Raw genomic sequence first — 11,421 nt, forward strand, 5'->3', positions numbered from 1 at the left:
AAATCTGTTGCAGGTGGCAAAAAAGTCAGCAACAGACTTGGCTACTTGCTAATATAATGATGGCTACAGCAGCATAATAAAGATAATGGAAGCTTCAAGCCTTGTTATAGGCCCAACTATCGTGAAGAAGCCAATGCGTGCTGCGTTAAATTCGCTGAGCGGAACTTCACAGATATGGCTAAAGAAGCAAGATCATTACGTTCGAGGAAGGGCAGCTTTACGGAGCAGGCATCGCAGATTAAAAGTAAATTAACATATTTATTACAACAACATAATAAAAATTGTCGGTAGCATTTTATATACAAAATAATATAACTTACAAAAACTAAACGCGTTTTTCTCAAAACATACTCTTTAAAATGTGCGTGCAACGCTATTCTTACAATTTTCATCTAATTAAGTTAAAATTTTAACATGATCTGCTGCTCAACATCACGCAATAGAGTATGTAGGACTTTTTTCGAAATATTGAATACTTTTTTGCCATCACAAGTTTTTTAACACCAAAAAAATAAACTTCTTCTTAAAATAGATATCATTTTGAAAAAACTGTATATTTTTTAAAACGGCTACGTATTCTGTAATTTCAATCAATACAGAAAATGAAAATGTTTAGATTTCTGTGCTAGAGTAAACCATTTTGAAGAAATTGTGCACGCAAAATCACATCTTCGAAAAAAATCGATTGGTAATAAGCCCCTGTTTTAAAGAAATATTAATAATAAAAAATATTGTTTGCATTTAAGTATGTTGGATTTAATGGTTTATGTTTTTTTTTGATAACGCTATTCATCTGCCCACAAAAATTTCCCAAACATAGGTATAATTTAACAAACCTCAGGTTATAATAAATAACATCTATATTTCTTTATTTATTAAATAATTAAACAGTTAATGTACCAGTTTTTTCGACTTGCTCTAAAACCAGCTTTAAATTAGTATCAAATAATTCACACCTTATTGGCATTTCTAAAGAATAAAAAGGATTTTTTAAAGCATAATCTGAATACAATTCATAAATGCGTCGCAAAAGAATATCAATTCCAGCTTGAATTCTATCAGCTAAAACCATCATTTTAACACCTGTTAAGGTTTGAAAACAATGTAATTTAAAAGTATCAGCTTCAAGGACTTCAATCCCTGAGGATTTTGGCTCTGGGCTAAGCTGACTGGCGATTGCAAATAATGGATAAAACATGCTTGCTAAAAATATCTTTTCATTCGTCGTCATTTTAGGCCTTCCAAACTGTAAGTTTATTGGGAAATTTTCCTTATTCTGAAGGACTTCCATAACATCTCGACCATCATCGAGTTGTCTTCCAGAAACTGGCATTCCATTAATCGCTTGAAGAACATGTCCCACTACAATTAATCGTTAATTTAATAAAAATATTTGATTATTGGCGTAAAATTACCGTGGATTCCATCTCTTTGCCCAAATTCTACAGAAACCCTCTTATTTTCATAATGTAACTTAATATCTAAAGGATATGAGAAAGTTTTTTCAGTTTCAATTTTCGGAACGTTATGATCTAAATTAAATATTAATCCACCTGATTTTGAAACGATATAAACACCGTAAATAACCATTTTTTATATTTATTTACGTTTCGATTTTTAAGGTTAAGTTAACATAACCTTAAACAATCTGATATTTCATGACAGATAGATTGGTGTCTCCATCTATTAGGAATTAATTGAATTGTATTCTTAAATTTTCGAATTAATAAAATCAAAAAAATTAAAAACAAATAAAGCTATAAATTAATATAAAATCGTTTTTATTCTAAAATCATCGCAATTCATAAAAATGTAAAAGCAAATTATTTTTTTTACTCCATCTATAAGAACATTATTGAAATTAACGAAACCTCTTAATCATAATGTCTTTATTAAAGCATTTTTCATTTTAAAATCATTACATGAACACAATAACTCCATAAAAAATGATCAATCAAAATTCATAGTTCAAAAATAAAAAGGAAAATACAATGTTGGAGCCAAAGAAAATGATCGGTTTAATTCGGTGGCTCCATCTATTAAAAATATGTTAAATTTGATTTTTTAATTCAAAATTAAATCTCTTTTCATTTTAAAATTATCCAAATCATTACGAACGAACACTAAAAAAACCAATAAAAATTATTCAATCAAGACTTAGAGCTCAAAAGTAACAATAATTAAGTAAGCAAAATCTAATGCATTAAAGAAAAAATTAGAAGTCATAAAGACGTGTTAAAAACGTGGGGAAATTTGGTCAAAAATTTGATTGTTTATCCCATAACAATATCCTCCAACTGTTGGGTACAATTGGTTTGGATTAAAATTTTGCGGAAAAAAAGCTTGGTCAGAAGAATAATAAATAGGACTTACTCCTGGAGATAAAAACATAGGCGATGCAACATTCGATGATTTTCTAACAGGATATGCCATGGGAACAGATGAAGGTGGAATTACAGGAGAGTATTGGGGCGCAGAAGAATATTGAGGAGCTGAAGAATATTGCGTAGTTGTGGCATATTGAGTCGTTGTAGCATATTGAGTAGCTGTAGCATATTGAGGAGCTGAAGAATATTGAGGACCAACAGGCATTAAGAGAGGTTGAGGACTAACAAAAACAACAGGCGAAGGTATATTATAAGATTGAATTTGAGGAGATGGAGTGTGTTGATAATATTGAGGACATTGTGGTTGATTGTAGACCTGTTGATTCTGTGTAGTGCTTGGTGGGATGTGAAGACGTAAATTAGGCCTTTTTGATTTATTGTGATGATCCGTGATGTCTTGGGCTGATTTCTGATTGATATTCTTCGCGTACAGATTAGCTCCGTGTGATATTAAAATGTTAAAAATGGATGAATTTTTTGATGATGCTGCAAACATCAATGGTGTTACTCCTGCAAAATCCAACAATTAACGTTAAAAAAGCAATTATCTTTAAATCTACTAATCATTACCTGTAAAAGATGCTTCAGTGTTAATGTTAAATCCTTTAGCAATCAGATGTTGAATAATGTTATCGTGTTTAAATAAAATCGCCAAAGATATTGGTGAAATTGTCGATTCGATGATAGTTCTTGAAACACCCCCTTTAAGAAGGTGTTGCAAAAGATATTCAATAATTTCCAAATTTCCATTGGCACATGCCATAATGAAAACACTAAACCCTATTAGGGTTAAAAACATAAATATTAATAATAAAAAATTAATTATTTTTCACGTCTTACCAAAATGATTAGTTTTCGTCGCATTCGATTTAGCATTTATCAGCAATTTTACGATTTCTAGGTGTCCATTCCGCGTGGTCATCATTAATGGCGTCCATCCCAAGTAGTTTTCCATGTCGATTTTTTTGTGACTATCCAAATAAATTTCAACTTCTTTCGTATTACCGCGAGAAGCAGCCAAATGTAGCGATGTATTGCGATTTTCATCGTAAAATGGTGATTCTCCAGCCATTTCGGTCTCTTGTAATCCACCCATACTCTAAATCACTCTCAATTGTAAGTTAAACTGCGTCTGTTTCAAGAGAGGATAACGGCGACATGGAAAAAAACTTGATCGAACTGGTTTATGCCAAAAATAAGGTGGGGGTATGCTTTTAAATGATAAAGTTTGAAATAAATATGTTAAATATGATTAATTTATAACAATTAATCTTTAAAAAAAATTAAAAGTTTGTTACAATCACATATTAATAAATATATTAATGTAAAAATGTTAAAAAAATTTTTTTTTAATAATAATCAATAAGTAATGTTAATAGCTTCGATTTGCATAAAACAATATCAGGTTTAGAAAACCAAAAAGTCCGAAAACATAAAGAAGCTAGCGTTCTTAAGTTAACTTTCTTGCTTTTTATATGGCACTACACACTGACATAATTTGCAAAACGTTGAAAGTAATTAATTGGTGTGGTTATTTCAAAATAAAGCAATGACTAAGATGTTCTACATACACCATGTCCTACATATATGTCCGACAGGCTTGCAGAAGCTATAAAATAACAAAACTCCAGGAAACGAAACTTTGGTGTTTGCTTTCTATCAGCTAATTTGTCAAATATGGAAAGATGAGCGAATTCCCTGCAGGGGGTTGTGTTGGGTCCATGGAAAGAAAATTATACTATACATAAAATGCGCTGCACAACCTATTCTCTAAGATGAGATACAACAGCTTTTCCAAGATGTCACCTTCTGGGAAGTCATCAAAATACAAAACTTGAAGTGGGCCAGACATATTGAGAGGATTGGGAAGGGAGACTTCCACTTATTTCTATTGAAACTTTTACTCATATCAAACTTATTAAAATTATTACCAGTGGGACTCGTTGCAAATCAGTATAACATAAACAAGCATGTCCATAACTTAAAAATTGTCCTGAACCCTCTTTTCCTGTTTTGGGCACGGATAAGGAAACAGTTAAACACATCTTGTTGTCTTTGAAGATGAATAGATGACTACAGATGTCATCAGGAACACAGCTCTTAGTCGCGTCCTAACATTTGATAACTTGTTGAACTGGCATAGGCATTGAGACCTATATGCTAATTTCGAGGGTATAAGAAACTCTTTTTCCCTACATAAATACATAGAAAAATTAAAGAACATTTGCTAACGTTTTATTTTTGACCATGTTATACCATATCATAATCAATCAGCTTATTGACCAAAGGAGACACAAATCTTTTCTCATACTGATTACTTTAATGGTCCTTTCCTCGCACATCCCAATGTATCTGTATATTAGTAGTATTTGCAGGTGTATGGGGCCTGTACACCTACCAAGAAATTGCGCGATACTGACGTTGCACAACAGATTATTGTGCAAACAAGGTTACCCACACACTATACACAATTTTATACAAACTTCACACAAACACAATGCATTGGTTGCGCAACTAATTTTAAACAATTTTGAATTTCTGCAACCAGTTGCGCAACGTATCAACCAACACCATACACTACACAATGTTCGCAAAACAGCGATTTTTGCGCAATTTATTTATGTGTGGGCCTATAATGTTAATGGAACGATTGACAGCGTATGCGGAAAATCAAATGCGAGACTATCAGTGTAGGTTTAGAAAGAATCAATCCTACCTAGAATACAATAAAACATTGTACCAGCTATTTATAGATTTCAAACAGATATACGATAGCATCATGAGAGTGAGGCTGTGGGATGTCATGGCAGAACTAGGCATACCGAAAAAATTAATGAATCTCACAGAAACCTGTGTAGAGGGATCTACAAGTGCAGTAATACTTAAAGGAAAATTGTCCTCCTTATTTGCTATCAACAATGGTCTCAAACAGAGAGATGCGTTAGACATAAGGCATAGATTTAGTGTTGAAATACAACTATCGATGTCAAAGAAGAGTTCATTAAGTTGGAAGTTGCTGCAAGGGAAGTTGGCTTACGAATCAATAAAGATAAAACAAAATATATGATTACAACAAAAACAAGATGAGACAGAATAGGACAGAACAAAAGTCCGTAAAGTAAAAGTCAACTTTTACTACCTCGAGACAGTGAGAGTATACTTTCCCTAGGTATAGTCAACTCTGACTAGTAAATGTTGATCAAAATTCAACACTTTTCGCTTTTAATCAACTTTTACTGAAAAGACCAGTAAGAGTCGACTTTACTTAGGTAGAGTCAACTTTTACTGCAGAATCTACTTTCCCTGTAACATAAGCACAAACCGGAAGTGGTTTTTCTTTATTATTTTTATGCCTACTTGTACTGAAAAAAGTTTCAACAAAAGTTTGTATCCAGCAATTCTGAGGAATATTTCATTGTTAATGATAAATATTTCGAGAATCCTAACCAGTTAAGTATTAATTCCGTTTTTGTCTTCTTTCGCTACCATCTCTTCTCTCTCAATTTTGCATTCATAATTTTCTTTGCCTTCTTATTTAGTATACAAATACCTTTCAGTTTCTAATCTTCTAGAAACCCATTTCATGCGTGAATGCCCTGGTAACTTTACCAACCTCATCTGAAATGCGGTAATCAATCCATATCGATGATGAGCGTAGATAACCTGACTCTATAGAAACAAAACAGTTATAAAACATAAACAGCCTTGGAATCTTAAGACGGACTCCATTAGATGATCCCAGCAACGAAAAACGGACAATGTTTTAAGGATAACTACATGGAACATAAAGACCACGCTACAAGCTGGAAAGATGACGGAGAATGGAGATAAACTGCCTAAGTAGAGAATGGATGTTGTGGTACTCCAAGAAAAGAGGTGGGATGGTCAGGGATGAGTAGATAAGAAGAATTTTTTAATATTCTATAGTGGATAACTAGATAAGGCAGGTAAATGTGTATGCGCACACAGAAAAAAGTAATGATGCAGAAATGGACGTTTTCTATGATAAACTGGAGAAGGTATGCGTGGGAGTTGCGAGATATGATTTGCTGATGATAGTGGGCGACATGAATGCAAGGATAGGTAAAGAATCATACGGAACAGAAGTAAGTTTTCAATCTTTTTCCACATGATGCATTTTCTCTTAACACCTTTACGTTCATTTCTCGTTGTTTGACAGTTGTACCTGAAGACGCTCTAAAAAAGCAAAAGAATTGTAGTACATTAAATTGTAGTACTAAATAAATTTACATCATTGTGGAATTTCCATTTTTTCCTATAGATCTATGATGGACCAAATTTTCCTCTTTAGTCAAGTAATGGAAAAATACTATCAGTATAACTCTGACCTGCATTGTATATTCATAAATTATGGTAGGACCTTCGACAGTATACAAAATACCAGACTGGAGTTTAATCTTGGGGAAATGGGAATCCCCAAATGGGAAGCCGTGGTAGTGGTATGGGAGAAAATTTCCGATGAATTCGAGATATAAACTGGTATCACCGAACCTTGCACTCCAATATTGGTAGCCTTGAAACAGAGGCAATATAATAACGAAATCATTACAAATATGTGCATACGCAGATGATATACTGGTAATGGGCAAAAGTTACGGGAGGTTTTTAGAAATATTTACTGACATTGAAAGAGCAGCCAAAAAGCAAGGTCTGTGCATAAATGAAGAAAATACTAAGTATATGAAGATGACCCGAAATGAATGGAGAAGAGAATGTTCAGACATTCTAATATCTAGGCGTACTTTTTAATAGTGACAGTGACATATCATCCCGAATACAGAGATTCATCAAAAATTTATGAATACCTAAAATACCTACAGGTTACGAAGTACCTTGTCAAGATACCGTCTCCTTTGACAGGTAACATTTTGTAAAATCAATCAAAAGTATGAAGCTAGATCCCCAGGATATCCTGGTAAGTTTGGATGTGGAATCTCCATTTTCCAGAGTACCAGTCAAAGATGCCGTGGATGGTTTTCGTCAAAAACTGATTCCGAAGAGCTTACCTGAGTATGTACCAAGGCTAGTGGAGTACCGTTTATCATCGATATATTTTAGCTAGAAAGAGAATTCTACGAACAATGCAAAGGCAATCCCAGCCTTTGTCACCAGTCATCGAAAATTTCTACATGGAGAAGTTTGAAAAGAGCGTATTCAAGAGTTCGTAGATCACCTAAACTCGAAACAACTATGATCAAATTTACCATCGAAAGAAGATGTACACGAACAAGTACTTACAGGCTTTATCCCATCACCATCCACAACAGATGAGGTCAGTGGTGCAAGCCTTGTTACTGCGAACAGAAAGAATATGTGACAGAGAGGATTTGAAGAAAGATGAAGGATTTCTAGAAGATGTACTCCAGAAGAAAGGCTACCTACACTTTGAGGGCTAAGGGAGCCAAACTGAAAATGTTTTTGAAAGTTTTCAACAGTTTTGAGTTATGAAGCAGATTCCTAGAATTTGGTATAAACAAATAAAAAAACAAAGGGCATCTTTGTAAGATAAATACTCCGTAAACTCTTCGGACCAGTGACAGAGATCACTAAGAAATATGAATTTTGAGCTTCAGGACTTAATAGGACAATCGCAAAGACTCAGATGGGCTAGAAAGATAGGGTGAAGACGTTGCAAAAATTCTGAAGATCAAGAATTGGAAGAGGATCCCTGAAAACCGAAATGGCTGGAAGAGGATGGTGGAGGAAGCCAAAGCCCCAGGTTGTAGCGCTAAAAGAAGAAGAGAAACATTCATGTAATGTTTTCCCAGGACTTTCTTAAGTGCCAGTTCTTGTCTCAGGGTTCTAGTTATTTTCCTTTTTTATTCATTGTTTAGTTGGCCAAATCGTTGAGATGCTGTTATTCACCAGAAAAACCGTTTTCGTCAGCCATAGTACCTATATAGTCTTCATACTGGTAGTTAGTAGTATTTATTTACAACAAATATTTTGTTAATTAAAGAGGGCATCAAACGCTTAAATTGCACAAAAATGACATAGCGCCTTAAGGGGAAAAAAGAAACAGCTGTTAACATTAAACGTTCAGGTTAAGTACCACTTCCGGTTGTATGGTTTGTCATATTTACATTAAAGGTCACTTTCGATTGACAAATTTAGCCCAAAAGTTTTAAACGCAGAAATCAAGAGTTCGACTTTGGAGAATTTACAGTCGTAAGAGTAACCATGCACAAAGTTATGACATCTCTTTACAATTTTGTGTAACATCTTTACTTATGTACAAACACATTGCAAAAGGAAATTTGCCTTTTATTGTAATAACTTGCTTTTGCGTTTATATCAAAACCATTGCTTTATGTATTTGTTATATCTTCTAATTACTTGTACAAATAAATAATTCAATTTAAATAAAAAAATGTAGTAAATTTGTGATAAAATATGTTATATGCAAAGAAATAATTTAACTTAATATAAAGGTTTAATACAGTTTACATTACATTAAAAAACGTATCATAATAACAATAAGCATTAATTAATTAAATTATAGAAGTTTTTTTTAATTATTAAATATCGATAATAACAAAAACTTGTGATTTATTAGTTTCTGGTTCATCAATAATCTGCATTGCTGAATAAGTGATAGCTTTAACTTCTGTACCTTGGGGATGTTTCCCCAGTGTAAATTCTTCCCCATAACATTGACATTTTATTTTGAATTCATCCCCAGTTTTAAATTCTGTAATCTTTAATTTACTACATATTAAAAACGGTTCACAACTAAATAAAAATAAAAGCTCGTCAAGAAAGTGAAATAAAAGGCTCTCCATATCATCTCCGTTTGCTTCAATTTCGCTCATTTGTTTGATTTCTACAGTTTCGAGTTCCGTCATATATCCGTACATTGCAATACCACATTGTTCGAATGCTTCTTTTAAATTTGAACCCCAAGCATGGATTCTAAAAAAGATTGTTTTAAAAATACAATTATGAGAAGATGTTAATAAAACTTACTGTACATCCGCTGTATGATCTAAATCTGAAAAATGGGAAACATAACCTATAAATTAAAATTTTATTGATTTTTACAAAAACTTACATTCATATTGACATGGTGCTAATGTAAGTTCTTCTTCTGTGAATTTTGCTGACATATTATGATTTATTTGGGATTTTTGGAGGTGTATTTAAGATTTTTTCGATAAATACGATTAACCTCACTTTTTGGTATTTGTCATATTAGTGAATTGACAACTTAAGAAAATGAAAGTTACTAAAAAAGGAACTAGATTTGAAAATTTAAATTTAAAAAAGATTTTTACATATTTAAATATATTAAATTAACGAAACACTCCCGAAATGCACTTTATTGTCAACTCTACTATCAACAACATTAATCAGGACTTGTTTAAATTTTTTATTTAATCGTTTTTCAGTAATATAATAATTTCACTAATAAAAAAGACGTCTCAATATCTTAACTCAATGCCATGATTCTTATTGATTTAATTCTTAATTGTAAATTCCTGCAACTTTTAACTTAGGTGTCCATACAATTTGTTTAAAATTTGTTAACGTTCCCAAAACAAAAATACTCCCTTTATTTCGCTATTTTTCTGCCATTTCAGAGAGCTTTTTTTGAGAAAGAGAGTGAGTGTGAGTTTTGTGTGTGTTTATTTGAGAAGATATTTAACGATGAATGGAGTTTTGCGATACTGTGAACGAAAACAACGTACAGATATCTGACCTTTACAAGATATTTTTCTACCATTTATTTGGTGTTATGAGACCAAGTGAAATTTGTCAAAGAAAAATATTACAGTTATATTATCAAAAAAGAAATGAATTATTGGAACAGAAAATTATAAATATTATCAAGATTATTTTAAGAATTTTGAGTAATTTTTGATTACATGGTATAAATGTAACCAAGAAATTGTAAAAGTTAATAACGAATAATATTGCCCAATTTGAGTTATACACTGTAATATTTCTTTACACATTCACATACACACTTATGTACTTAATAAATGTATTAAAAGTCTACACACCTATGTATACAGGGTTTTTTCTTATCAGATTTTTTTGGTTTTATAAATAATAAAACACTCAAATTTATTTACACTTACAACATCACCGTTGTTTATAACAAAACAAGTTTTTAAATTAATTTTTTTACTTGGCACTGCCAGTCAATATCCTTAGGTACTTAGACGCTATTTTTTTATTAAATTGTATACAGCTATAAGTATATTATATAAATATATTTATGTATATTGTATTTACACATAACAACAAGTTGAGTTTTTTTTTGTTTAAGTAATTTTTGTTTTACTTCTCCTATATAAAAAACACGCAACCGTTCATACGATGTATGGCGCAGTGAAGTTAACAAATTAAATTAGTTAATAATAAAAATTTTAAACTTTTTGCTTTAATATCTTTCTCTAAGCTTTTTCTATTAGTTTTTTAGCACTAAGCCGTAGCATCATAACATTTAACTCGGAAATTTTCGATTTTAAATTATTAAAAAAAATGTTTTATTTTGAATGATTTTAGATGGGGAGATTTATTTATAATTAAATCGTATCTTAAATTGGAAATTAACCATCCAGCATTATTCTCTTCATCTAAGAGCATTCAGACTCCCACATTTTTTTTAATTTTTGTAATTTATTTAAATTTTATACAAGACGGATCTACGGCTGCCTAGGCTACCCTTTTTATTAGTACCTATGGACATATACAATAATACTTTTTTAATTAATATTTTAGTTTTTCTTTACGCGTTTCTTTATTATACATATTTCGAGATCATCGTTATAGAAAAAAAAACTCATCATCATCATCGTCTGCGTGAGTGTGAGAGCTTTTTATTTGTTTTTTTTTGTAAACGCAAAAACAATAACACATCTCTATATATTTTTCGTGTTTTAACCAACAACAACGTCTATCCTCTAGCAACAACGACAGTTAATAACATTAACAACAATTACAACAATGCAAAGCAGAGCGGTTTTATTTATTTTTATCTCAATTTTTTTCTCCTATTTATATTTAC

The 11,421-nt window shown here is 31.7% G+C and overlaps 3 protein-coding genes across 3 annotated transcripts; all 3 read right to left on the bottom strand.

The window, feature by feature from the left end:
• Positions 1–842: 842 nt before the first annotated feature.
• LOC111423715 (trafficking protein particle complex subunit 4-like protein Trs23) lies at positions 843–1,650 on the bottom strand. Its single transcript, XM_023057024.2, has 2 exons — positions 1,416–1,650; positions 843–1,362 (listed from the first exon to the last, which is right to left on the bottom strand). The coding sequence occupies exons 1-2, from the start codon at positions 1,588–1,590 to the stop codon at positions 884–886; spliced, it is 654 nt and encodes a 217-aa protein (XP_022912792.1). The 5' UTR covers positions 1,591–1,650; the 3' UTR covers positions 843–883.
• Positions 1,651–1,874: 224 nt separating this feature from the next.
• On the bottom strand, positions 1,875–3,609 carry LOC111423752 (ankyrin repeat and SAM domain-containing protein 6-like). Its single transcript, XM_023057080.2, has 3 exons — positions 3,228–3,609; positions 2,958–3,167; positions 1,875–2,897 (listed from the first exon to the last, which is right to left on the bottom strand). Exons 1-3 carry the CDS (start codon positions 3,481–3,483, stop codon positions 2,236–2,238), a joined length of 1,128 nt encoding a protein of 375 aa, XP_022912848.2. The 5' UTR covers positions 3,484–3,609; the 3' UTR covers positions 1,875–2,235.
• A 5,213-nt stretch (positions 3,610–8,822) lies between these two features.
• Positions 8,823–9,602, bottom strand: LOC111423777 (protein archease). The gene is made up of 3 exons (XM_023057127.2): positions 9,460–9,602; positions 9,375–9,399; positions 8,823–9,320 (listed from the first exon to the last, which is right to left on the bottom strand). The coding sequence occupies exons 1-3, from the start codon at positions 9,512–9,514 to the stop codon at positions 8,927–8,929; spliced, it is 474 nt and encodes a 157-aa protein (XP_022912895.2). The 5' UTR covers positions 9,515–9,602; the 3' UTR covers positions 8,823–8,926.
• Between the last annotated feature and the right edge of the window lie 1,819 nt (positions 9,603–11,421).

This window comes from Onthophagus taurus, chromosome 6 (assembly GCF_036711975.1).
Source record: "Onthophagus taurus isolate NC chromosome 6, IU_Otau_3.0, whole genome shotgun sequence".
NCBI lineage: Eukaryota > Metazoa > Arthropoda > Insecta > Coleoptera > Scarabaeidae > Onthophagus > Onthophagus taurus.

What these genes read in the sequence shown, in the direction of transcription:
- LOC111423752 (XM_023057080.2), bottom strand. Translation starts at nt 3,483, where the DNA reads ATGGGTGGATTACAAGAGACCGAAATGGCTGGAGAATCACCATTTTAC. An exon ending in GACGAAAACTAATCATTTTG is followed by an intron (nt 3,168 to 3,227) that starts GTAAGACGTGAA and finishes TAACCCTAATAG; the next exon opens with GGTTTAGTGTTTTCATTATG. An exon ending in CACTGAAGCATCTTTTACAG is followed by an intron (nt 2,898 to 2,957) that starts GTAATGATTAGT and finishes TGGATTTTGCAG; the next exon opens with GAGTAACACCATTGATGTTT.
- LOC111423777 (XM_023057127.2), bottom strand. Translation starts at nt 9,514, where the DNA reads ATGTCAGCAAAATTCACAGAAGAAGAACTTACATTAGCACCATGTCAA. An exon ending in AGCACCATGTCAATATGAAT is followed by an intron (nt 9,400 to 9,459) that starts GTAAGTTTTTGT and finishes CCCATTTTTCAG; the next exon opens with ATTTAGATCATACAGCGGAT. An exon ending in GATCATACAGCGGATGTACA is followed by an intron (nt 9,321 to 9,374) that starts GTAAGTTTTATT and finishes AATCTTTTTTAG; the next exon opens with AATCCATGCTTGGGGTTCAA.
- LOC111423715 (XM_023057024.2), bottom strand. Translation starts at nt 1,590, where the DNA reads ATGGTTATTTACGGTGTTTATATCGTTTCAAAATCAGGTGGATTAATA. An exon ending in GCAAAGAGATGGAATCCACG is followed by an intron (nt 1,363 to 1,415) that starts GTAATTTTACGC and finishes GATTAATTGTAG; the next exon opens with TGGGACATGTTCTTCAAGCG.